The sequence below is a fragment of the Cydia fagiglandana genome, chromosome 13 (genome assembly GCF_963556715.1).
Source record: "Cydia fagiglandana chromosome 13, ilCydFagi1.1, whole genome shotgun sequence".
Lineage (NCBI taxonomy): Eukaryota > Metazoa > Arthropoda > Insecta > Lepidoptera > Tortricidae > Cydia > Cydia fagiglandana.
In genome coordinates this window covers 2,739,742-2,767,536 of record NC_085944.1, presented here as the reverse complement: position 1 = coordinate 2,767,536, position 27,795 = coordinate 2,739,742, and the positions used below count along the sequence as shown (strand labels likewise).

The 27,795-nt window shown below is 40.1% G+C and overlaps 1 protein-coding gene across 1 annotated transcript; it reads left to right on the top strand.

The window, feature by feature from the left end:
• Nucleotides 1-203: 203 nt before the first annotated feature.
• LOC134670006 (cyclin-dependent kinase 12) lies at nt 204-27,704 on the top strand. The gene is made up of 18 exons (XM_063527652.1): nt 204-502; nt 831-1,648; nt 6,009-6,160; nt 8,840-8,978; nt 9,579-9,704; nt 10,874-10,994; nt 12,006-12,308; nt 12,920-13,093; nt 13,758-13,875; nt 14,380-14,492; nt 19,507-19,626; nt 19,879-20,106; nt 21,047-21,243; nt 21,927-22,131; nt 22,517-22,785; nt 23,384-26,424; nt 26,570-27,223; nt 27,261-27,704. Exons 2-16 carry the CDS (start codon nt 879-881, stop codon nt 23,619-23,621), a joined length of 3,273 nt encoding a protein of 1,090 aa, XP_063383722.1. The 5' UTR covers nt 204-502; nt 831-878; the 3' UTR covers nt 23,622-26,424; nt 26,570-27,223; nt 27,261-27,704.
• Nucleotides 27,705-27,795: the final 91 nt, after the last annotated feature.

Genomic DNA, 27,795 nt, shown 5'->3' with positions numbered 1-27,795 from the left:
ATGCAACTATTTAACTTTTATAGATTTTATAAGCTAATTGAAGTAATTAGTACCTTATTATTTCACTGTTGTACTTTATAAATAAATTAATGAATAAAATTATTGGCAAAATGTTTATAACTGCTTAAAACTTCATTATATTTAAAATTCGCGCTATATACAAACCATAGAGAAGAAACTACTTGATTCAATTCACGTTCACGGCTCACGTTCGCGATAGATGATGAAATGAAAAAGCAAATGGCTACTGCAATCCGACGTACTAAAATTCCTAATAAAAAGAATCCGATGTAATTCGATGATAAATGCGCTCTTTATGATCATGATTAGCAAAATAAGGCTCTAAAGCTACTAAAGAACTAAGATATAATAATATTCCAGGCTTAAAACTTGCCTAAACTAGGAAAAATACAAAGATATTAAATCCTATCAAGTACTATTTAGGAATTTCGCTAATATATTGTTTTGTGTGTGAAGCTGATTCACGTCCGTTTATGTTTAGGTAAGTCTTTGTGTTATTGTTTTTATGTTTTTGCGTGTGTGTTATGGTGTTTTTAATTTTATTAGTGTCCTCTTTTCTTTACGGAAATTGCAAGTGGTCTCTCTCAAGTCATATATATTTTTAGCTAAATACAGTCAAACTAGCGCTTCCTAGTTTAACGTAATAAAATAACAGTACTTTTTCCGCGCATGCATAACCGAGATGGAGACAATATTTAATGAATCAAGTTTCAATCATAGTTTAGTTTGTTAGTGATCAAAGTGGTTATCTCTTATCAGTGTGATGTTGACAACAGTCGGAGATGGACTCAGTGTGCTGGTTGTTTCAGTTGATGTAATGTGAAGTTGTTGCCCGGGCGGAGCGCCGCCCCACGGCCATGGAGCGGTACGAGAAGAGGCACAGCAAACACCACAAGGAGAAGCACAAAAAGCGATTGCACAAAAAGCACAGGAGCTCTAGCGGTACCCATGACCAATCTTATGCAACAGCTAACTCTCACAAGCCGCTGGTGGAGTACTCGGATGTCAGCTCCGAGGCTCTGTCGGCCCCGGAGGCCGGCGAGATCGAGAGCGAGGCGAGCTCCATCAGCCGGCACATCGCCGACGACCTCGACCGGACGAGGAAGTCCCACTCGATACGCACATTTGTCGACGACAAGACGATATCGGTCACGACGACGAGCCGACGCATTGTAGACGAGTACGCTCTTACCCGTGATTCTTCTTCGGCAGCATCTAAGAAGAGGCGCGGCTTAGACTTTGTGGAAACGGAGTTGGAGCTAGAAGATCAACGGTTTAAGAAGAAGAAGGATAAGCGGAAGAAGGACAAAAGAAAGAAAAAGAAGAAAAGCAAGCACCGGTCGAGATCTGCTAGCTTAGAAAGTGTGTCTCCGGATGATAACTTGCCTACCGCTACGCCTGGGAGGCCACCAAGTCCTCAGAGATATGCTCAAGTGCCTGTGAGCGAATGGGAAAAGGCCTCATCTCCGTTGCAAAATGGTTCTTGCTCACCGGTATCTCCATCAACACCGCCGCCACTGGTCAGAGAAGTTCGTCGAGATCCATCGCCAAGGCTGCGCCCTCCGATCATTGCAGAACCCTTGCATCCATTGCCTTACTCTCCTAGAGAGAGATCTCCACTAATGAGGTGAGCAATGACTTTTAATTTATTATTAATGCATGATAATACATTCTGCTTGCATGCTTTTGTTACCAATAGTAGGACAAGCAAGACTCAGAGCCTTGAATCAAATTTAAATTCCATTACACTAAAGTTATTGCAAGAGACATTTCTTGTCCAGCTATGGTTTTTGTGGGCAAAAATAAAACAAAATGCTAGAACTATAATTTTTGTGATTTTATTTAAATCTTTGTGTATTGTATATGCATACTATGAATTGCCTACCCATGATGTTATGACCATTGATTAATTGCATAGGTATTTTATTTATGAATTCCTATGACCTAAAAGTTAACTATAATGTTACTTTAAATCTTCCTTTCCGTTTTAATTTATTTAACATTCATGTAAACACATTACAATCAAATTTGAGCACATCTAAACTTTTTTTGTAAAACGAAACCTAAAATACAAAACTATTTCCATGTAATTATAAAACATAGACCAGTACGCACAACTATTGAATTAAAACCTCTTTGTTGGATAATGTAATATCTATAACTATGAAACTTTTATGTAGTTCAGCATAAATAAAATTTGGTCTCCATTTTTATCTAATCAAAAAAGGTCATCAAATCATTCCTCAAAAGTTTATCCATCACTCCAATTTCTGGACTCTCTGAGTTTTACCTTTGAACTCTCAGAACCCTGTTATTATATCTAACAGTAAATTTGTTTTTACACAAAGCTAAACTTAATTTTTTGCAACTTTTAATATTATATTCAATTTGTGTTTTTTCAAGGGACAAAACTTCCAACGAAATTTTAATGCCATTACTAAACCATATTACTACATACTTGATTAAAGAAATTGTTGATAATATTTATAAATTTTCAACATATTATTTCTTGGGTAAAATTTTCTAATATTCTGGAATATTCCACTTTTAAGTCTGAGGGATCCAGACTGTCTGGACCAGACATCTTTGTTACATTGCGTAGATCCTTTAAAAAAAAATATATATACATTCGTCATTTCCATAGAAAACGTCGCGATCTACCAAAATGGCTCATTTTCTTTTCGTGATTTTAAGAAAACTTGTATATTAATTAAAAAAATATGGTTGTCTGTAAAGTCGGTTTACGGACGATAATTTTGCGTGATAACGTCATAAGAAAACGTGGCCGTAACGTTACCATGGAGATCCGTCCACAACGTTACCATGGAGATATGTCCACAACGTGACACTTTTTCGTGCATGCTACCGGTGTTCATCGATTTATAAGACGTTATCACGTAAAAATGAATGTATTTGTTGTTTGCCTAAAATAGGGACAATAAAGATCGGTTTTCCTAGGATAGCGGTACCGTCATCGTCATATAGCGGCCGTCTCCATACTAAATAATACGGCTAAATATGGATGTCGTAATATTTGTATGGAGACGGCCGCTATATGACGTCACCGCTATCCTAGGAAACTAGAGCATAAGCAGAGCGGCTACCGCGAAAACCGTAATTCGCAAATTGCGGGGATCTTTCTCTTTTACTCCAACGAAGGCGTAATTAGAGTGACAGAGAAAAATCCCCGCAATTTGCGAACTTCGATTTTCGCGGTTATAGCCCTGGAACAAATTCGTGCGTTGTCTTCCTATCTGTTCCTATCTCCATCGTACGCGCATAATTAATTATATTGTTGTCCCGCCGATGATGCCGGCCGTCAATGACACTGTGCGACCGAGACAGCAATGTAATTATGCGCGCGCAATAGAGATAGGAAATGGCGGGTCGTTTTACGAATTTCTTCTTGCGCAGCGTCCTTACTTAACAGCATACTTTTAAATGGAGAGGACTTCGTATTATGTGTGGTCATAGTCATACATAAAACAATGTTTACAGTACATATAGAGCTACCTTCCCGCACTAGTGCGGCAATAAGCACTTTCCGTGCCTATGTTGAAAATTTAAACAGCCATATGTACTGTAAAACGTTGTACGATACACGTGCGAATAGGTAATTCGCAACTCCCTTCGGTCGTGTTTTATATTATCACCACTCGTTGCGAATTTAGTTATTTACGATACAAGTGCGAGCTTTCCGCACTTGTACCGTAAATAACTTTTTCATTTCAATTACTAATTTTGTGTAATGTAACCTTTTTCATTTAACTTGTTTTCTCTTTCACGCAGCCATATTGATACAAGGTAATTTCTAATGCAATCATTTTATGTTTTTAATGTTTTATTCATCCTTAGCATTACGTAACCATATGTATATGGCAACGAGAGTTGTGATTGCGAGAGTAGAGTTATCCGAGCGGCCAAGGTGTTCAATAATATCTGAACATGAATTTATAACGTCTGCGTAATATAGGCTTACTAGAAGTCCTGGTAAATTTTTCTTAGTATATGACATTTATTTCAGTATATAGCTGTTTTATCTTATAAATTCACCTTAACATGGACTAGGATTTTAATCAAAATTAAGTTAGCTTAACCAAAGACATATGTAACTTCGTATAAGATGAATAAAGTTTAAGAAAAAACGTGCCTCGGAAATCAAGTAAAAGTCATTTTCGGATAGATGGCGCACACACCTTTGGCCTATGCTCGGCTAGATGGCGTAACGACACCGTTTCATATTTAACAATTTTAACAATAGATATCAGTGAATGAACATGGGTCGAAATGATATAAAAATAATGAAATCATTTATCCCTATATATATATATTTTTTGATAATTTTATACGTCTTTATTTTGAGTTTTAGTCGTGTGTCGATAGATGGCAGTAAATTAACAGTGACTACAAAATTTACGACAGGACCCCTCTATACTATCTATTCTCTTTGGCTTAACAAAACACAAAATTACATTAAGTAATTATTCGTTCATTACTTAGTTGTTTGTGTAATTTATTCACACAACTCTTGTTGCCTGTATTATAATTAGTATACAATTAAACAAATAGCTTGGTACAGTAGCCCGCAAATGGCATTGATTGCGCACGAAGCTCACATTTGCTAGCAGCTGTACAAATAGGGTTAGCACAGGGGCGCCGCGACAGGATCTCGCCCGAGCGATAGACTATCCATGTCTCTAATTAATACAGTTTGAAAAAGACGGGTAGTACCTCGCGGGCGAGATACCGTCGCGGCACTCCTGTGCTAAGCTTGCAGATAGGCCATGCATACGACGAATTTGCCGCGTGAGGCAACTCGCTCTCCGAAGGCGTAGCTCGCTCGAGGCATCGCGGCCGCGCGGCAATTTCATCGCGTGACTTTACATAGCTAATCTTGCTTGTGATTGACTGATTGTTTTAACTTTTAATCCATTAGCTTTTCTACCTTAACACAAAAATAATTAACTTGTTATAGACACGCATGGTACTTGTAATATAAACTTTATGAGTATCAGAATAAAGCGGTAATTCAAATGTAAAATACTTTAATTCACAAGCTAGAGTGCAGGTGTAAGTTCACATGGCAACACTGATTCCACGTTGTTGATCTAAGCTGTTGTCCTTAGTTACCGCATAGTGCGGCATGACATGCAGTTTTCTCATGTAACTTTATGTAAAATTGTTTGGATACATTTCGCACAATCTTGAAGAAAATTAAATTTAGCATTTGTAAATTTAACCTAGGACGTGAAGTTTTTAATGACGAAAGTTTCATGTGAAAAATGGTAAATGTGTACTGTATTGTTAAATTTTATTAACCTTTTCATCGCCATTTCTCAATCCTACAGGCATACGCCAACATCACAGGTACAATCTAGCAAATATAAACTTTACTTAAAAATGTGAAGATTAATTTGACAGCACCTGCTAAGGGACTGTTCATAAATTACGTCATCGATTTTTGACCCCCCCCCCCTCTAAAATCATCCAAAAATCATGCTTCGAATGACCCCGTTTCCTCCTACGTCATGCTACCATCATCCGATGTCCAGATCACAGACAAGACTGCATGCAGACTGCAAGATCCACCAGACTGAGCATAGTCGCGCTACCCCCTCTGCCACGCATACGGTAATTTTACTCCATATTCGAGTCGAAAGTGTCTTTGTGTGACGTCCGTGTCTTTGAACGGACCAATCACGGCACGGGACTTCGCTCACCTCGTCCCGTGCACCCCCGCATCTTTGGCATCATCGGTTGCATGAAATAATTGCTCTAAACTCGGTCTAGAGGATTCCTAGTCTATGGTCCAGATACCCCCCCACCAATTTGAAATGACGTAATTTATGAATAGCCCCTAAGACGCTTTTGAGGATACTTGGCGTTCGAAAGGGTTAATATTCTCATTTTATTCACAGCTCTATCAACAACATTTCACGAAAATCAATAAATTCTTTCTAAAATATGCGCCATACTTGCGTTCACAGGAGAAGACAGAAATCAACCACACCTCATACGCCGGTGGCGCCCCCGTACCACGAAACCGTGACGATAGACTCGGGAGACGAACAGGAGTATGAACACAGACGGGATTACTGGCCTGAACACAGGCCCCAGTCACCCATCATGATCATTTCTGGTAATTTATTTAGAAATTTAAATCAGGCAACAAGGCCCATATTACAAATACTTTACAGACTAATACATATGTATTTTATAAACTTAAAACTAAACACTATTTAGTCGATAAAACGGCGTGGCTCCGTTGCTCTTGTGTCAGATTCGGCAGTTTGCCCCGGAACCTCCGAAACACAACACCTTTCGGCCAGAAGTCGGCGCACTCGATGGTCCCCTGCAGCGGTCGCAATATCCTATTTTCTTCTTCTAAATATGCATATGCGATAGACTACCTGATAGAATTCTACAACATGTGCTGTCGACCACGTGCCATGAGACAGTGACGGAGTCTATTCTGCCACGAGCAGGAGTAAGTACATGAAATAGGAATCCGTTGTCTGCCTCTTTATCAGTGGCGGATTTGCCCTAAGGCCAAGTAGGCCCGGGCCTAGGGCGGCAAGTTTTTTGGGGGCGGCAAATTGTAACAAATAATTCGCTGATGATAACAAGAAATAGCTCACTATGATGGGTGCTGAGAAAGGGGCGGCTACAGGGCCTGGGGCCTAGGGCGGCAAAGACTGCAAATCCGCCACTGCTCTTTATACAAGGGCGGCCACAGGCCCCTAAAATGCCTCAGTCGTCTGACAACATGTTTCTTAGAGCAATTTTTATCTAACTAGTTTTGTCAGACTTCAAATGAGCCAATGGTAAGCTTTCTGTAATATTACTGATGCAACATCACACCTTATAAAACAATGTCCCCCGCGTCTGTCTGTTTGTGTGTTTGTTCGCGATAAACTCAAAAACTACTGAACGGATTTTCGTGCGGTTTTCACCTATCAATAGATTGAGTCTTGAGGAAGGTTTAGGTGTATAATTTGTTAAACCGTGCGAAGGGTCGCTAGTTTATTTTAAAAATGTACACCGTGTAATCAATGTTATTATAACTATATACACCGTGTTTTTATTGAATTCCGTTAACTTCGGGGTATGGTTAAGTACGTTTAAGAGAACTAATTGGCATAGTTAATTTTTCAAAAAAGATTTTTTTTTATTGCATAAAAAAAAATATTCAAGTTTAAAAAGTAATTAAATGTAGCATATAGCAGTTGTAATATGGGCATTACATTTAACTCAACCAAACAATTGAAATCTTTGACATATCAATGTCATTTCGAATATCGATCGACCGAGATTGTACTTAAGTTTAGTAGCAAATGTATGAACTCATTCTAAACACTAATTAATATGTAAACCGGCCCTAAGGCAACTGTACACGCTTGTAGAGGCCTTATAGTAAAAAAAAAAAATTATTGAATATCTCCGAAATTGAGTTAATTAGGATATCGGTGTCTTTGAGAAAGTTACTTGATTTAAGCTCAGGAATGCACCCTTGAAATTAACTGAAATAAAAAAAAAACACGGTGTATATGGCAAACCCCAACATAATAAAGCGAAAAAAATGCTTCCAACGTCACGGCAGCACACACAACTTAAAATACCGTCGACGTACTTATTACTTTACAGAATGAAATAACCGCGAGTACAGTCGACGTCAAAGATATGTTTACGCTTTTGCACCCTATTCCGTTGCGATAAGATGCAAAAGTGTAAACATATCTTTGACGTCGACTGTACGTATGTGCCCTAAGGGCAACTTGCACCATTCACTAAGGCCCCCCCCACATCTGGCGTCTTTCGAGCGTCGGCGTCTACAATTCTATGGCCGACGTCGACGCAACGTCGACGCAGCGTCGACGCAACTGCGCAGCGACGTCATTTTCCATAGCGCTGGACCGACGCCGACAAACGCCGACGCTCGAAAGACGCCAGATGTGGGGGGGCCCTAAGGAGTCGGTGTGTAAAAAGTTAAGGTCTATATTATGCAAATTTATCAATTTAAAACCTATAGTAAATAAGGCGGTTCTATTTACACTGTACCACGCATTAGCAGATTCTGTGATAAGTTATGGATTAGTGGCATACGGTCGCACATTTAAAACTCAACTTGATAAGATCCTTAACTTACAACTTAGACTTGTTAAGATATTAGTAGATAAGAAAACTAAAGAAAAATGTAACAAGCACTATAACCAACTTTTTCAGAGCTGTAACATATTACCTGTTCACGAAAAACTTAAATATCTGTTAGCTGTCGAACAGTATATGTGTCCTAAATTTAAGATAGTAAAAATATACAACAGAAGTCTAAGAGCATCTACACGAAAACGATATGTCGAGCCACAAGCCTCCAATTATTACGGCCGAAGAACAAGGCAGTACCTAATACCGCGTATTTTTAATGTCATACCCCCCGAGCAAAATTTTTCAACAAAAACAATATTTAAGAAAAAAATTAGAAGTCTGTTATTAAATAGTTACGCTAATGCAAGTTAGTCATATTTAGTTTAGTAATTAGCATAGTATTAAGCATGAAGGTATAAACATTTAGGTATAATTGGGTGTATTTCATTCGCCAACAAACTGTTTCGCAGTTTGGCGAAGTTTTGTAATAGTTTTAAGTGTTTTTTGTTTATTAGCAATAAATTAAAAAAAAAAAAAAAAAAAAACCTGGAGTTAACCGGTTAAACCATGGAGTTACCATGGTTACCAGTACAATTTGACACTTCGTTAACGGTTTAACCGATTAACTCCGTGTTAGTAGGATGGTGCAAGTAGCCCTAAGTGTGTTTTTTTGCAGATTCCCCTGAACGAGCGATATCACGAGGCCGCGGCGACTACAGCCCGAGACGGCATCGGCGCCGCTCGCGGGGCTCGCCGCGTCGCCGGCACCGCAGCCGGGATAGAGACCGCCACCGGGACATCAGGGGCTCCGGCAGGTCAGTGACCTGACACCTGTTCTCACTAGATACTCGAGAGTGGGTATATCGCGACTACGGCCAACGGCGACGCCGAAGTCGCCATCAAGACCGACACGTCATTAGGCTCCAGAAGGTCAGTAAATAAAAAGTATATCTATCTATCAGTGACCTCTCACCTGACAACTGTCGTCCAGTGTTAAGATAATCAAAAGCGGGTATATCACGGGCCGGGCTACAGCTTGAGACGGCACAGCGACATCAGAGGTTTCGGCAGGTCAGTGACTCCACCCACCTTTTGATACTTGGGAGTGGGTATATAGCGATTACAGACCACGGCGGCCCCGTGACATAAGAGCCTCCGGTAGGTAAGTCACCTGACACCTGTGGTCATATAGATACTCGAGATGAACGGGTGGATCGAGAGCTGGAATAGCGCGACACCGTAGCCGCTACCGTGATCGATATCCTGACATTGAGGATCCGGCAGGTGATTGACTAATTCGTGGTTTTGTATACCTTATCCTATTCTTATTAAAGACACAGGAAGGAGGCAATTTCTTTCATTTTGCCTAAAGAAACTTATAGTTTTTGAAATGTAACATTCCCCATACGTTTCAGGCGGTCCCCGTCACGCACATCGCTAAAACGCCGACGCTCGTTATCGCGCGGCCGGCGGCGCGGTTCATCACCTTCTCCGCCGAGACACCGAGTGCGGCATCGCGAGCCTTCGCGGGATCGACACAGGTATGCTTACTATAACCACATAATAATTAATAGTACTATCGTACAGAAAGGAAACTTCCTACAAAAACGAAGTTTGACAGCGGTTCAGGGTCTAATCATGCTGTCTCTGTCTAATATATGGCACTATCCCTTTCGGCTATTTAGGGTTGTCAAAAATCAAGTGATTATCTTATCTGTGGTCGTGCACACAAAAGGAAGTCAAGTGGTGCCAACCCTGAAAATTGCTCGGAGCAATGCTGAGCCGAGCGGAGCCGAGTTTGACCGAAGCCAGGAGTTTCGCATCCCTGCTATAACCAACAATGCGAATTTTAATTCTTTTGTGCTGAGCGTTCCGACTGAACATCTAGCGACCTTCACCAAGGAGTTTTGGCTTGGCCGAAGGGTGTCAAGTTCCGGCGGTTCCGCGGCCGACTCCCTGACACTGCGGGGTTGCGTAATGCATCGCAACCAACTGGAGTGTATATTAAACACATGTATAGTCGCCATCAGATATATCGGAGCGGCCAAAATGCTTACAAATATCTGAACACGCCTCTATTGTCAAGGCGTTAGAGTGCGTGTTTAGATACAGTCGTACACTTACATTACGAATAATCGTGTACACACTTAAATATACTCTTGTTTTATGAAAATAACAGTACGTGAAACTATTTATTCCGATTCTCCACCTTCGGAACGTCATAAATTGGTTTGGTTTATTCTATACTTCGTTTTTTTTAGCATTAGAAAGAACTTGTAAGAAGATAAGCGATCTTGACATGTCTTTTAATTGAAAAACGCTTTTTTAAAATCAATAACTATTACTTAGGGCCCCCCACATCTGGCGTCTTTTGAGCGTCGGCGTCTGTCAGCGTCGGTCCAGCGCTATGGAAAATGACGTCGCTGCGCAGTTGCGTCGACGCTGCGCAGTTGCGTCGACGCTGCGTCGACGTTGCGTCGACGTCGGCCATAGAATTGTAGACGCCGACGCTAAAAGACGCCAGATGTGGGGGGGCCCTTATGAAAGCAGAAGAATATAAAAGATCGTATTAGATTCATAATTGTTACATATTTGCCGTAATTTATTTTTAAAATGTGTTTTTAAATTAAAAGACACATCAAGATTGTTTACCTTATTTCTAATGCTAAAAAAACGAACTATAGAAACTCATATGACTAATCTATTACAGGCCCAAGCATGACTCCCCGAGTCCACCGTCAGTCCTGCAGCGCAGGATAGACTTCAAAGAGAAGATCAGTGATACGAGCTTGTTCGCTGAACTCGTTAAGGATAAACATAAGAGGGCTAAGGTAAGTAGTTTTTAGAGTTCCGTACCCAAAGGATAAAAACGGGACCCTATTACTAAGACTCCACTTTCCGTCCGTCTGTCTATCAGCAGGCTGTATCTCATGAACCGTGATAGCCAGACAGTTGAAAGTTAGACAAGTCTAATGACTTGTCTAACTTTCAACTGTCTAGACTAATGTCTATTCCCCAAAAAGGCATTTGTGCATACACGGAGTATAATTTTGGCACTTTTCGATACTTCGTGTAATGACCACTTAAAAAATATTGTATGAAATACACTGTTGCCAATCTTATTTTAAATGATAAACACGTGAACAATAGACAATTTTTTTTTTAAATTTCATTCGTTCTTTTAGGTAGATACGGTATGTAGAAGTCCACTAGATGACATGAAATATATTTTTTTAATTTACAATTTTATTTCAAAGTAAGTGCTTGGTCGTGGAAAAAGTATTGTATGCAACGTATTTCGGCTTCGCCTCAAATTGTTACTCACGCCACTCGCCTTTTTTGACCTCTCTTAAACAACGGTTGCATAAAATACTATTTTATTTCCTGTCATAACTCATTAGTTTGATTTTAAAGGATGATTGAGTCGAAAGAGAACGCCCCCGTAAACATTAACCTTTTGAACGTCACAGACCACAATTGACGTCAACGCAAAATCGTGACAACGACGCCAAAGACGGCATTAGACGTCGATCGTGTTTTGATGAAAATTTACTGTAAAACTACCCCACTATTATTGTTATGGTTGGCATTATTTATTCACAAAACTAAATTTTACCCCTGTGGCGTCAGTGGCACGGCAAATGGATGCGCCATTTGGCATTCAAAAGGTAAAATATTCTAAATTCAAAAATCGGTTATGTGATTTTTGAATTAGAATATTATTGCATTTTCTTAATCGAAACATCATAAATGGATTAATATGCAATAATCTTGATTTTTGATGCCAAGGTTATAACTATTACAAGGTTACAAGTATTAACAACAACACAAATTTCCTACAGAAACTACAAGAGATCCTAGACCAAAAGGAGGAAGAATCCCAGGGCGCCATATCAACAAGCACCTCCATCAACAACCCTGAAGTCCTCACCATCGACGAGCTCTCCAACGCGACCTCTGACAGCGCCTCGCAGCTCAAGGAGAACGGCGAGGCCCCGGCCCCTGTGCCGGCGCCGACGAGCGAGAGGGAGGTAGCGGCCATCCCGCTCCCGGGCGCCGCGCCGCCGCCGATGCTGCCGCCGCCCGAGTTTGGCGCTCTGGCCGCTGTTGACACTGAGGACACTGTCAAGAGCAACGGAGAAGAGGTACTGTACAGTTAAGGAACGAAAAACGACGCGGTGCAACTTAAGGGGATCCCATGCCCCAATGACCTTCGATATGAATCCCTTAGTTTTCTAATGTTTTGTGTAGCTTATCATATTAAGAAAAACGGTTTTAAGCAATTTCAAAGTTCACTGTCTTCGAGATATTTGATATCAAAGTTGAAAAAGTTTTGGCCAAAAAAACTGGTTTCCTGGCCATAACTTTTGTTTTAATTAGTTTAAAATGAAAACCCTAGACACGTTTATAGAGACGTCAAAGACGAACCCAAATATGTAGATTTCGTATATGTTAGATCTTTCACAGCAATCTAAATACGAAAAAAAAAAGTTTTTTTAGACAATGTTTAAAAAGTTATAAAAAAAAGTATTAATTTCTTTCAAAATCCGGTAGACAAAAATGGAGATAAAAGATTGAAGAACCGATAGCCGTTTACCTTATAATTCTATCTGAAGTGCAAAAGTAAGAGATACGATTCAAAACTTGTCAAAAATCGATGAAAACCTCGGGTCGAGTAGCCCCTTAATAGCCCCTGACCTCTGCTAGCACCGTGACTAGTACTGTTACTTGACACGATCGCACTAATATTTTGCAGGTGAAACAGCCCACCCCGCCGGCCCCGACCCCGGTGGCAGCCCCGACGCCGGCGCTCCCTCCCCTCCCCAAAGTGGGGGGTAGCGTGGTAGACGGCGTCTACTTCAACAGCCAGCAGCCGCCGCCGCCCAAGCCCAAGAGTCTCGTCAAGCTGCCCATGCCGCCCAACACTCAGGTACAACAAAATCTATAGTTACTTACTGCTGTCAGGTGTGTCTCACTCCGCGATTTCGTCGCTTTGCTACAGGTAGCTAAAAGTACATCCGTTCGGCCCCAATTTTGGTGGCTAGCCATAACCCGCGCGTGGCGCTGTCGCCACCTAGCGGCCATATCTGTGCTGATCGTAACAGACGCGTTTTGTTAGAGAGTGAGTCTTCTGTACTTAGTACTACTATTTATTCTGTGCTGCTGTGCTGTACAGACAGCCACATGTGCAGAGCGTGCATGGAAGAAGAAGAAACAGCAAACCATATCCTCCTACACTGTAAACAGGTAGAAGTATACAGGAACCAATACCTAGGGACTCCGTGCACACTGAAGGAGGCAGTTAGCAACCTGAAGACACTGCTAGGTTTCATGGAGGAGCTGAGGACTATAGTTATACTGGAGTATAGATCTATACTGTCTTGAATAACATGATTTAAGAGCTTATATAGGGCTAAATTAAGGGAGTGTGAGTGTACGCCCTACACATCCACTGATCGGCATCGTGGATCAGTGGACACACTTGTGTGACTTTCTATACAAAGAATACTAAAGTCCGTTGCGTGCCATGCGTCCGATGCGTCCACATGCCCGGACGTTTGCATTTAAGGCTTACTGAATTTTCTATATTTTAGGTCGACGACCTAAAGACGCTCGCGAACGAGAGTCCACTCAGCACGCCGTCGCCGAGCCCCGTCAAGAAGCCCGAGAAACCTAAGAAGACTGGAATCATGAACTTGCCAATGCCACCTGGTAAGAAATAAGTTTTTGGCAAAAAAATAATTTTTGGTACAAGCTTTTATCCCCGACTGTACTTTTTTTTCCACAGGCAACTAATACTCATCGATACAATTCTAAGAACCCCAAACACAATTAGGTTTCGTTGTTTTATCACAGAGTTCCTATGGCCATCTCCGGTCTCCATCATCAGATCAGCGCGATGACACCATAATATTGCATTGTCACCCGACTTACATATGTATGCAAAATTTCAGCTCAATCGGAAACCGGGAAGTGGATCAAATTTAACTTGCAAGATTTGATTACACACAGACAACGGTCAGGTGAAACTAAATAAAAGCTTTTAAAAACCATTGGACCAAGATATTGGTGGTGATACAGGTGGAATACTACCAACCATACACGAATTGAAACGTCCGGATCTTGCAAATGTGCCGCGTATACGCACGGGTGTTTTTTCACTATGATACATTTGAAATGAAACCTTATGTGTACAGCATATGGTTGTGTTTCCAGTGATCCCGGGGTCGGAGGAGCTGAGCGGCGACGAGCTAGACGGCAGCACGCCGCCGCCGGCCGCCAGCGACCACTACTCACACGTCTTCAACTCCAGAAAGGGCAAGGAGAATGTACGTATATTTTGAATGAATGAATGAATGAATATGATTAAATTAAGACGTACACAAACACAACAATTAGCCTGATCTACACAGATACACGACTCACTGACTGACTGAGATACGACTAGGGCTCGCGGTCGGGTCCGGGTTTCGGGTACCCGTTGCCGGGGCCCCGTTCTCGTGCTACACGAAACCGGATTTGTGGCCCGTTCGGAACGGATAATTAGGATCCGTGTAATTAAGATCCGTGTACCCGTGTTACCCGTGTGTCCGGATCCACGGATCTTAATTACACACGGGTCCGGCCCGTTTTCGATGACGACCGGTCGCGTTCTTTATAAAAGCAAAGAATCTTATACCTTTAAACGAGCAATTCCATTATATTCAAATACTAAATGTACTATTTAACTAAACAGACTTCTAACCATTGTTACCAATAAACTTTTCATTTTCATTTTTTCAATTTCTATTTTTCGAGCATCTCGGAAATGGCTCTAACGGTTTCGATGAAATTTGCTGGGCGGGGGGGAACAAAACGAAAAAAAACAGAACGGCAACAACTAGGTATGACTATATGAAACCAGCTGAACTAAGATTAGAAACTTTGACCGACTGAGTGACAAACTAAAATCTTAAAAAATTCATAACTGAAAAAAATCCAATTCTTGTTTGTAAAACAGCACGGCTACTTCTTTAACTTTCCAAACAAAAGGTATGCCGGGTAAAATACCTGTGTCAAAATTGCCACGGCTATTTTATTGCATGTGCCGCCCGCAAACCATTATTATCTTAATCTACACGTGTACATTTCTATGAACTTCGCACGAAATAAAAATTATCTAAGTAATAAGTGGGAATGTGAGAAAAAACTAGAGTCGGATAAAAGATAAGATAAAAAAAAAATAGTTTATTCAAGTAGGCATATTACAATGCGCTTATGAACGTCAAATAAACCTTTACCGGCTCCAACCGTACACCTCTGCCCCGAGAAGATTTAAATCCCCCCTCAATTGGAGGAGGGTATCCCAATATGGGACCGGCAACAAACTCGGCGGGACACATCTTTTCAAAACATTATTACATCTTATAATTAACATGCATTACGAGTAATTAATACAATTTAAATTACTATAGAATTCATGCAATTATACTCAGTGAGTACATAACTTTATAGAATTTGATATAAAAAATAAACATATATGCACATGAAATCACAAATACGTAGCTCTTTCAGAAAACAAATCAAATCTTACAAAAGGAAAAGAAAATAAAATCAATAAAAGAAATGAGAATACATATTATATGAATCTAACTGATTGTTATGAGATGCTTTCATACAATTTGATGTGCTTTCTTACCTGAGCTGAGTCACCTTTAACTCTACACATAATACAATGTTTTTAATTGCTACTTGTCGTTATTACAGTTTCTGGTTTGGACCATGCATGTTTGTCTGTCAAGTAGTCCTCGACTCTGTAATAAGCCTTCAACATCAATGACTTTTTTAAGTAATTCTTAAGAGCTGGAAAGGGTAATCTTAAAGCATCCTCAGGTAACTTGTTATAAAAATGAATGCATTGCCCAACGAATGACTTCTGTACTTTACGAACACGAAACTTTCTGATAGCAAGCTTATTTTTATTTCTAGTATTATAGTTATGGACATCAGAATTCTTAGTGAAGGAGTCTAGATTCTTAACAACATAAATAATACTATCATATATGTATTGGGAAGCTACAGTTAAAATATTAATTTCTTTAAAAAGTTCTCTTAATGATTCACGCACCCTTAAATTATATATAGAACGAATGGCTCTCTTTTGTAAGACAAATATAGTCTGTATGTCAGCTGCTTTGCCCCAAACCAGAATACCATATGACATTACACTATGAAAATAACTATAATAAACAAGGCGAGCTGTCTCAACATTAGTCAATTGTCTAATTCTCCTCACAGCGTAAGCGGCCGAACTTAATTTGTTTACTAGTGTTCTTATATGAGGACTCCATTGTAGATTTTTGTCCAATGTTAAACCAAGAAACAGTGCTTTATCTACCATCTCTAAGCATTCATTATTCAAAAGTATCTTAGTATCGACTGGTTTAACATTCGGCAAAGAAAATCGAATGCATTTAGTTTTCTTAGCATTAAGAAGCAAATTGTTCATAGTAAACCAGTTTAGTACATTAACGAGTGTGCTGTTAATTACACTGTAATCGGTAGATTTACGATCAACCTTAAAAAGTAATGATGTGTCATCAGCAAAAAGAACAATTTCACAAAGATTTTCTACTACACATGGCAAATCATTTATATAAACCAAAAACAGGAATGGACCCAAAATAGAACCTTGTGGCACTCCTAATTGGACTACAGTACCGCTAGACCGGGTTTTGTTTACAACAACTGTTTGTGTTCTGTTGCTAAGGTAAGAAGACATAAAGTTTAGGGCATTTACTGACAGACCATAGTGTTCTAATTTCAAAATGAGCGTTCCATGATCCACACAATCAAATGCTTTAGAAAGATCACAAAATATGCCAATTGCATCACAAGAATTTTCCCAAATATCATAAATATGTTTAATAAGTACCGAAGCAGCATCGGTCGTGGAACGGCCCTTTGTAATAATAAGTTAAATAAAAAAAGTCTGCAGCGCTGCAGACTATTCTTGGTCTGACTCTAGTATCTTAATATTTATTATAAACCTCATTGTTATTATTTAATCATTTTTACAAGCAGTAACATCTAATATACAATTGGTGTCTCATTTAATATAATCCGACTAAATTACATTCAGTGTTGGCCGTAATGGTTAATTCTAATTAACAATTAATCAATTGCATTAACCATTAATTCCGCAATTAATCAATTGCATTACGCATCAATTTAATTAAAGTTAGTTAGAATTGAATCTTGAGACGTTTAATTACATTGATTGTCAATCTAATTGCCTATTTAATGGCATTAAAGTTTCAAAAAATTAATTAGAATTACTCTCAATTGCATTAACGTTTAATGGAATTAAATATTTTTTTCATAAACTAATAATTAATGTTAATTTTGCTTGAAACTATTAAATAGGAATACACTCATTATTGGTGTATTTTTATTTGTCCCTGTCATATGTGAGTTGGAGACAAATGGGAAACGGGGACAAATGGGATTTATTCATTTATATGAAGCGCTTATTCCATCTGCTCCAGGCGGGAACAAATGGGAAAATATCGGATAATGTTGTGTTCCCATTTGTCCCCACACCAATAAATGGGGAAAAATGGGAATAATTTATATGCAAACTGCACATATATTTCCTATATGTTCCCCGTGGGGACAAATGGGAATACACCCATTATTGTTAGTTATAATGGGTGCTCATAAAATAAATAAAATAAATAAAATAAATAAATTAAATAAAATAAATAAAATAAATAAAATAAATAAAATAAATAAAATAAATAAAATAAATAAAATAAATAAAATAAATAAAATAAATAAAATAAATAAAATAAATAAAATAAATAAAATAAATAAAATAAATAAAATAAATAAAATAAATAAAATAAATAAAATAAATAAAATAAATAAAATAAATAAAATAAATAAAATAAATAAAATAAATAAAATAACTTACTTTGTTAATATTTATGACTTTATGAGACATTGTCGTTTGTCACTATTACATACAAAATAGCCAAGGCGGCACTCGGGCCGCAAGTGATAGGTTCACGAGCCGCATGCGGCCCGCGGGCCGCAGGTTGCCGACCGCTGCACTAGACCTTTGATCCCTTGGACGTCTTTATAAAATTACGATATTTATTCTTGTTAATTGTTAATTATCAATCACATGTTTAATTTTCATTAAAAATTGTTTTAGTTTTTAATGGTTTGTAAAGCAATAACCATTAATTCTTTTTAATTGTTAGTGGTTCGTAATAAATTAACATTAATGCAAATTGATGTTCAATGCAATTGATAATTAATTTTCCTTCAATGGTTAATGGCTAATGGCAATTAACCTTTTCAATGGTTAATTTTTAATGGTCAATTGCATTAACGTTCGGCCAACACTGATTACATTTCAGCAACACCTCCATATTTCACAAAATAAATCAAGACATTATCCACCAGTAGAATACCACCTCTTAAATATTGTTTAAACTCGAACCGGCCGGGGGAGTCGGTCCGCCGGCGCCGTGTATTCAATACCCGAACGAAGCCGAAGTCCGCGGCTCCGGAGCCGAGCGTAGATCCGGAGCCGAACGCACTACACGGGAACGGATCTTGACGGGTTCGTGTAATTCGGAGGCTTAGCAACGCCGGGGCTAAGAACACGGATACACGGGGTGGCGTGTAGCACGGATATCGGGAGCCCTAGATACGACAGGCTTGTGGTAGTAAATAACTGATATTTAACAGTCGCTTTTCGGTGAAGGAAAACATCGTGAGGAAACCGGACTAATCCCAATAAGGCCTAGTTTACCCTCTGGGTTGGAAGATGGCAGTCGTTTCGTAAAAACTAGTGCCTACGCAAATTCTTGGGTTTAGTCGCCAAACGGACCCCAGGCTCCCATGAGCCGTGGCAAAATGCCGGGACAACGCCAGGAAGATGAGATATTTTATGTTATACACTGCAAGTAAAAGCGTAAGCTACCATGGTATAGTAATATACCTACTCCACCTGGTACTCCCTTCCCGTCTTTTCGTGGTCACGTGACTGACACAAGCCTACGTCATCATGCGACAGCGCTATGTGATAATATGCGATAGCGCTATATATAGCGGCCATGTTATTGTGACGTAGGCTTGTGTCACTCTGGGAAGAGAAGACTACGTTTTATTAGACTATGGTAAGCTACATATGTATGCACAAATTAGTTGTCTGTGTAAATAGTAGTGGATGATATAAGCTTCACTTTTAACCGACTTTTTCAAAGTGTTTTGGCAAACCATTTATTCTTTCGATCAGTTCAATTACGACAAAACTAAGATCACTATATGTATTAAAATGTAACGTTTCAGTCGCTGTCGAAACTAAAGAGGCCTCGGATCTTGAAACGGCGCGGGTCCAAGGTGGTGCCCGTTGCCACGCCCACGCACCACGCCAAGGACTGGGGCGAGAAGTGTGTCGACGGTTTCCAGGTCTGTACTAATATAACATTACTTCGATTTCATAATAATATACTTCGTCCTACAGGGCATCTATAGACCTCACGAGAGGGATTGAGCCAAGGAATAAACCTTACTTGGAAACATAAAGGCTACTATAGCGAACACCATCATTCATACAACGTTCTTGCGGCGTTCTTGGTTGAAGGGAGCGGTCACTCGCAGCTTTGCGTTTAGTTGGCGTACATTACAATTTAAAAACAATAAAATCCCGTCCATTTTCAGGTGATAACCCAAATCGGCGAAGGCACCTACGGGCAAGTGTACAAAGCGCGCGACAAGAACACCAACCAGCTGGTCGCGCTCAAGAAGGTCCGCCTCGAGAATGAGAAGGAAGGTTTCCCCATCACCGCCGTGCGAGAAATCAAGATTCTTCGCCAGCTGAACCATAAGAACATCGTCAATCTGAGGGAGATTGTCACGGACAAACAGGACGCCTTGGACTTTAGGAAGGTATGTACATATTGCTATATTTTAAGATTCTGGATACTGCTTTCATCATCATCTCAGCCATAAGACGTCCACTGCTGAACATAGGCCTCCCCTTGGACCTCTATACGTGCCGGTTGGAAGCGACCCGCATCCAGCGTCTTCCGGCGACCTTAACAAGGTCGTCTGTCCATCTTGTGGGTGGACGTCCTACGCTGCGCTTGCTAGTCCGTGGTCTCCACTCGAGCACTTTTTGACCCCATCGGCCATCTTCTCTGCGTGCAATGTGACCTGCCCATTGCCACTTCAGCTTGCTAATCCGGTGGATACGCTCTTAATGTAATACCCCTGGGTGAATCTACTATTTCTTATTGCTATTCTGTCAATTTCTGTCCTATCACTCAGGTGACAATAGTAGTACTGTTTGCAGGGGTGCGAAACTCCTGAGATCGGTCAAACTCGGCTCCGCTCGGCTCAGCATTGCTCCGAGCAATTATTAGGGTTGGCACCACTTGACTTCCTTCTGCGTGCACGACCACAGATAAGATAATCACTTGAATTTTGACAACCCTAAATAGCCGAAAGGGATAGTGTCATATATTAGAAAGGGATAGCATGTTTCGACCCTGAACCGCTGTCAAACTTCGGTTTTGTAGGAAGTTTCCTTTCTGTACGGTAGTACTATTATTTATTCTGTGCTGTTTGGTAGAAGCACTCTTATACCATCTTATATTATGAAGCTTGGTAGATAGCCCATTTTGGAAAGAGCTTATAACTACTAACCAGGATTTAAAGAGTGAACCAGGAGATCGTAACTATAACAACGAGTGACGAGAAAAAGTTGATTCACTCCCCTAACAACAAATTTGTAAATCATAAAAATCTATTATAGATAAAAAAAAATATTGAAGGCACACCCTAATCAAAAGTTTGGAACATTCCTAATAGAAGTATCACATTTCAGGACAAAGGCTCATTCTACCTAGTATTCGAATACATGGACCACGACTTGATGGGTCTGCTGGAGTCCAAAATGGTGGACTTCACCGAGTCGCACAACGCGAGCATCATGCGCCAGCTGCTCGACGGGCTCGCGTACTGCCACAGGAAGAATTTCCTGCACAGGGATATCAAGTGCAGCAATATACTTATGAACAATAAGTGAGTACAATTCTATTCTGTAGAAAAATCCTGAATCACACTCTTATTGGGTCTAATTCTCGCGTCAAATTTAACTTTATTTAGTTTACGAATCGCATGTTAGGTGGCGCTGTTTCGTGTACGTAACAATCCTGAATCGCGCTATCAAGATATTTCTTGGAATATTGACCCTATTTGAATGTAATTTTTGTCTAGTTCACGAAACGCACGCTAGATGGCGTTATTCCGTGTAGTAGAAATCCTGAAACGGGCTATTAAAATTTCTCTTGCTGTCACGACTGTCAGCGTAAAATCACTTTCAAAAAAATAGAAATAGAAAAAGTTTATTTAGTGTCAAAATAAAACTTGTTTAGTTTACGAATCGCACGTTAGATGGCGCTGTTCTGTGTACAAAAATCCTGAATCGCGCTATTAAGATTTTTCTTGGAATAGTGACATCACCTGCACACATTTTTCATTAATTTTTTTTAGTTCACGAATCTCATACTAGATAGAGTTGTTCGGTGTAGTAAAATAGTTAAAATACCTTAATAGCGCTATAAAAAATTAGCTTGAGTTGGAGTCATTAGAGTCAGATTTTTGCGATTTTTCTTTCGTGCGTTTATGCTATTTTGTAATTGTAAAAAACCTAATTCCCGCTAAAAAAATTTTGATCGAATTAATTCAGTTGATAAATTTTTCAGAGGCGAAGTGAAGCTCGGAGACTTCGGTCTGGCGCGGCTGTGGTCGGCCGAGGACCGCGCTCGGCCGTACACCAACAAGGTGATCACGCTGTGGTACCGCCCGCCCGAGCTGCTGCTGGGCGAGGAGCGTTACGGACCCGCCGTCGACGTGTGGTCCATGGGCTGCATCCTGGGCGAGCTGTTCCTGAAGCATCCCGTCTTCCAGGTGAGGATACCTCGAATGAGGCCGCCTGTAATGTCTCTAATGAGGCCACGTCAAGTGAGGATACCACTAATCAGACCACCTCAAGTGAAGCCACCTCTATGAGGTGATAAGGTACCAGTTGTGACGCTTCCAATTACTAATTCGACGAGACCAGAGTCTACGAGCTGTTCCTCGAGCGCCATGTGTTTTAGGTGAGGCCACCTCAAATGAAGTCACTTCAACTGAGGCCATATCAAATGAGACATCACTTAAATTAACGGAAAGGTTCCGTTCGATGTATCAAATTTCGTACCACCTAATAAATTTCTATGGCTGTTATCGAGATCGCATACAATACCTACCCTACACAAGCAACCAAGAACTACCATATGACTTGTTATTGCAGGCGAACGTGGAAATGATGCAGCTGGAGATGATCTCCCGCGTGTGCGGCACGCCGGTGCCCGGCGTGTGGCCCAACGTGGTCAACCTGCCGCTCTGGCACACGCTGCGGCCCAAGCGCTTCCACAAGCGCTGCGTGCGCGACCACTTCGCCTTCATGCCCGCACACGCCCTGTCGCTGCTGGATAGGATGCTGGAGTTGGACCCAGATAAGCGAGTCACGGCAGAAGACGCGCTTAAGAGTCCGTGGTTGAAGAATGTGGTTCCAGACCAGTGAGTATTTATTTGTTTATAAGTGCTGTGTGTGGGACCAGCTCGCTTTCATGCCCGCACCCGCCCTGTCGCTGCTGGATAGGATGCTGGAACTTAATCCGGATAAGCGGGTGACGGCGGAGGATGCTTTTGAGGGTCCTTGGCTGAAGAATGTGGTTCCAGATCAGTGAGTATTTATTTGTATAAGCGCTGTGCGTGGGGCCGGCTTACTTTCATGCCCGCACAGACACTGTCTCTGCTAGATAGGATGCTGGAGCTAGATCCTGATAAGCGGGTGACGGCGAAGGACGCCCTTAATCCCTTTAGGACTCTGCTGAGGAACCAAGGGGTTGAAGAATATAATTCCAGACCAGTGAGTATAACACACTATAATAGTACTAGTTCCTGCAGGCGATAAGTCCGCGATCATGTTCGTACACGCCCTTAGTCCTCATACCATGCAGTGCAACCAAGGTTAGGTAAGGTTTGAATTATAGTAGAACAGCGTATGTTATATAACTTCTGTTCTAACAGCAACACGCCTGAGCATTCGTGAATCTTATCTCGTTGCAATAAGATTCACGAATGGGCAAACCGATGACAAACTTAATGTATTCAGGATGCCGGGACCGTCCCTCCCGACATGGCAGGACTGCCACGAGCTGTGGTCGAAGCAGCGGCGGCGGCAGCAGCGCGAGCACGAACAGAAGCCGAAGCCCTACGGCGAGGAGGCCAAGGAGGCCTTCAAGCAGGACTCCTCCAACCAGTCCGACGCCTCCTTCAAGAGCGAGCCCTACAAGGAGCTCCCGCCGCCCCAGCCGCAGGCCCAGCCCGACACCGCGCCGCCCGTCAAATAGTACACGGAGTACTACTACGGACATTATGGTTAGGGTAATGGTGCTGTGTTACAGATCTTGACCGAGCATGATGTACATCTGTTTAGAGCTGTTGCGTAAAGTAACATATAAAGAACGCACGGTCCCTAATATCTGTCAATTATAATTTTTCAGCGAGAAATTAAAATACAAAAACTATACTTGGTCAAGCAAATCTTCTCATTTGAAAAAGGCGGCAAATTTGAAAAATCGCGGGTTAGCAACGCTACGTTTGAATTGTTCGAAAATCGCGTGTCATTTATATCTTATCTGTGGAACTGTTTTGTTTATGTTCGATGTAAATTGCTGGTTTTTGTTCGTTTCCTAGGGATACCATACTTTAGTTTGCTTTACATTGCTACTGACATATCCGGTTTGACAGACTATATATAGTTTTTGTATTTTAGTTTCTTACTTAAAAAATATAATATACAGATATTAGGGCCTTGTGACTCTTAACCGCGAACTAACAGTATGCGTTTTATTGACCGCAATTGCTTCAGGACCCTTACGGGTTTATAATAATTAAGGATATTGTCATGCCCGGTTGAGGATTTAATTTGTGATGGTGTCTAGTGGTTCTGAATTGTGGATTTTGAAGGTTCGGTCTGTAGTGGTTGATGCATTTGTGTTCATACGGTAGAACCGTTTGTGCCTGTCGGCATCTACATGACTCTAGTTAAATCGGTCCCAATGTATATTCAAAATTATAATCGAGAACCAAAATTCTTTAATAAAATTTAACCAAAGTATAAGTTCTGGAGAGAGCTATGTATAAATGTCGCAAATTGTGCATAAATATGTAAATACTGTCTCGGAGTATATGATTTTCAAAGTATGAACATTTTTGTTCTTTTACCCTTAACTTGTAGTACGAGAAATTTACATGTATAAATCGATGAATATATCAGTTAAAAAGACGTATTAATATAATTCTGTGATTGTTTTTAATGACCGATATCGGAATTGACCTATTTACGCCACGAGTCTGGGTATCGTGTAATCCTTCGTTAGTTTTAATTTAGAATAATAATAAAGGTCCTTATTATAATAAATTAGTTTTATTTTTGTTACAAAGGACCCTGGACCCAAATGTAGTACGCATTTATAATATATATAAGTATGTAAGTAATATGTATATTACGGCGTGTCTACACGCGAATTTCTAGGTATACAGATTATGTAAAACAATAATATTACTGTTAATAGGATAAAGCCTCAGATTACTGTACATTTAACGAATTTGGCGAGTCACTTTATGTATTATTTTTATAAGAACATGTAAATAGTTGCTTGAGTAGGTATCGTATTTAGTTGCTATAACGATGTTTCAGTTCCATTCGTATAAGAATCTTCCATGAATTGCGCGATTTCAATGAATTATTGTTGTGAAGGGTAACTAGATAAAAAGTTTCTTAGTATCCCTTGAAAAAATATCGCATACAGATGTAGTGCTTGTTTTCCATCGTGTTTTCTCGGAAACGTTCGTATTTGTTATGCTACTTCAGTCAACCTGACCCGAGACTGACTGAAATAGCAAGACACGTTCGTGCGATCCGTGAAAATACGATGGAAAATAATTATGCACTACATCTGTAGTTGACTATTTCTTTGTTATTGTTTTGATAGAAATTGTGCTTGCATTTTGGCAATTTGACACTTTCATCGCGTGCTTGACTTTGACTGTGTTGTATATTTTCGTATGAAGTCAATTTTGCTGTAGGACGCGTTATTGAAGATGTGGTAGGCTGATTCTAGAGTTGCGTTCAGATGCATTATTTTACATTAATTTACAGGGCGTCCCAAAACTATGGGACATCAAGGGAAAGTACCTTAAATATCGTAGATAGGATATTTTGCTGAAAAAAGACGTTATTTTAATTCAAAAAACAATTTAAACTGCATTCATAGATTTTTAAATAATTACATGGTTGAACCGGGAATCGAACCCGCTATACGAGAAAAAGAATCATCCTGTAGTTTTATCATACCGATCGAAAGGATTCATCATAAGGATTATTTTTTGCTAAATAACATAGTGTCAGAAATAAAAGGAAGTTCAAATTCGCAAACCGTTTATTCATTAGACTTAAGTAGTAGGTATGACAATAAACAGTTATATCGCGCTCTAAAATCAGCCTAACACTTGAAAATAATACTTGTACTATATAGCTGTAAGATATGCCCTATTTTAAATAATCCGGAGTTTGGGAGAAACACATCAGTGTTGTTTTATACCTGTTATGAGCGAGTTTTAATTATTTATGAATGCAGCGTTAGTTTACTGAAATACCTACTATACTCTGGCAGATCCAATTTGTCAGTAGAAAAAGGCGTGAAATTCAAATTTTCTGTGGGACGACAAAGTTTCGCGCCTACATTTTTTTAAATTTGACGTTTTTCTACTGACTGAAATGGCTTGCCAAACTGTTCAGAGCAATACTTTCACGTTTACTTATTTAATGGAAATATACGTAAGAGTGGGGTATGTTTTGTAGCTGAAATCTGCACATATTTTTTTTTTACTACGCAGGCTCCAAATGATACCTACCACCCCACACTAGCGTCTTTTAAGCGTCGGCGTCTAGTCAGCGCTACGGAGAATGACTTCGCTGCGTAGTTGCGTCAACGTTGAGTCCAGCAGCAGCCATAGAATTGACGCCGACGCTCGGAAGGCGCTAGTGTGGGGTGGCCCTAATCCTTATTTTTGAGTACTTTGTTTGGCTTTTTTGATGCTTACCTTGTTGTAGTTGTAATCTTTTGAAGAGATCCGAGCCAGTTATTCGTTTTAAGCCCGATTTAGACGATGCGAGAACTCGCATGCGAGTTTCATACCATTGCGGGTTTTGATCGGTCGGTTGAATTGGACGTAGCCAACAGTCCGCAATGTTACTAAAATCGCATACGAGTTCGCGCGCCGTCTAAATCAGCCCTTAGGGTCGGTTGCACCAAACTGTTTGTCATCGTTAAAGAGTTTGCTAAATTTTATTGTGCGGAAAGTTTCATAGTAAACCCCCGCGACGCGCCGGGTGACGCTGACGTTGATCAGTCTATCAAATGCGCATGGTGCAACTGGCATCATGGAGTATAAGGGCCGATTTAGACGGCGCGCGAACTCGCATGCGATTTTAGTTACATTGCGGACTGTTGGTTACGTCCAATTCAACCGACCGATCAAAACCCGCAATGTAATGAAACTCGCATGCGAGTTCTAACATCGTCTACGAGCCCTAAGTAAAAAGAGTGGTAATAATAATAACTCCATACCTCAGTTTTCTTACCAAAACGCGCGTTATTTCGTAGTGACATCTAACGTCAAGTAGTGGAACTATCAGTACTCCTACTTGACACCAGATGTCACAAGTGTAGCTACTGACGAAAAATTTACTACTAAAACAATTTACAAGTAATATTATAAGCAGAAGAGGTTGAAAATAGACTTCCAGTTAGTCCGGTTATAATATCAGCTGAAAATTGTTGAGCAGTAGAGTTTTCGTTTGCAGAGACATCTATTGTCAACTAGCAGTACTGATAAATTCTGCTACATGACGCTAGATGTCGATTAAGAAATAACGCGCGTTTTGGTAAGAAAACTAATATGGAGCTACTACTCTTTTTTAGGGTTCCGTACCCGAAAGGTAAAACGGGACCCTATTACTAAGACTCCGCTGTCCGTCCGTCTGTCACCAGGCTTTATCTCACGAACCGTGATAGCTAGACAGTTGAAATTTTCACAGATGATGTATTTTCTGTTACCGCTATAACAACAAATACTAAAAAGTACGGAACCCTCCGTGGGCGAATCCGACTCGCACTTGTCGGGTTTTTTTTTTACTTATTATATTACTCTATGCTGGCACTTATTGTTTTTAGTGTTCTTGAGAAAATAGTATACTAATTTCTGGAAATTATGTGACGTTACCGATGTTGTTTTCATAATTTTTCAAATGTATTTTGTAAGACTGAAAATGAAATTGTAAGGATGTTTGTCACCGAAACTCTGGATTGTTAACATAAACTGTAAAAATGTAACATTTTTTTAATAAAATTGAATGAAATGTTTTACTATCTTGTTTTCATTCGACAATTTCAATTCAGTTTTAGGACAATAGGGTATAGGTATTCAACTTGGATAAAGGGCCTTTTTTGATGAACA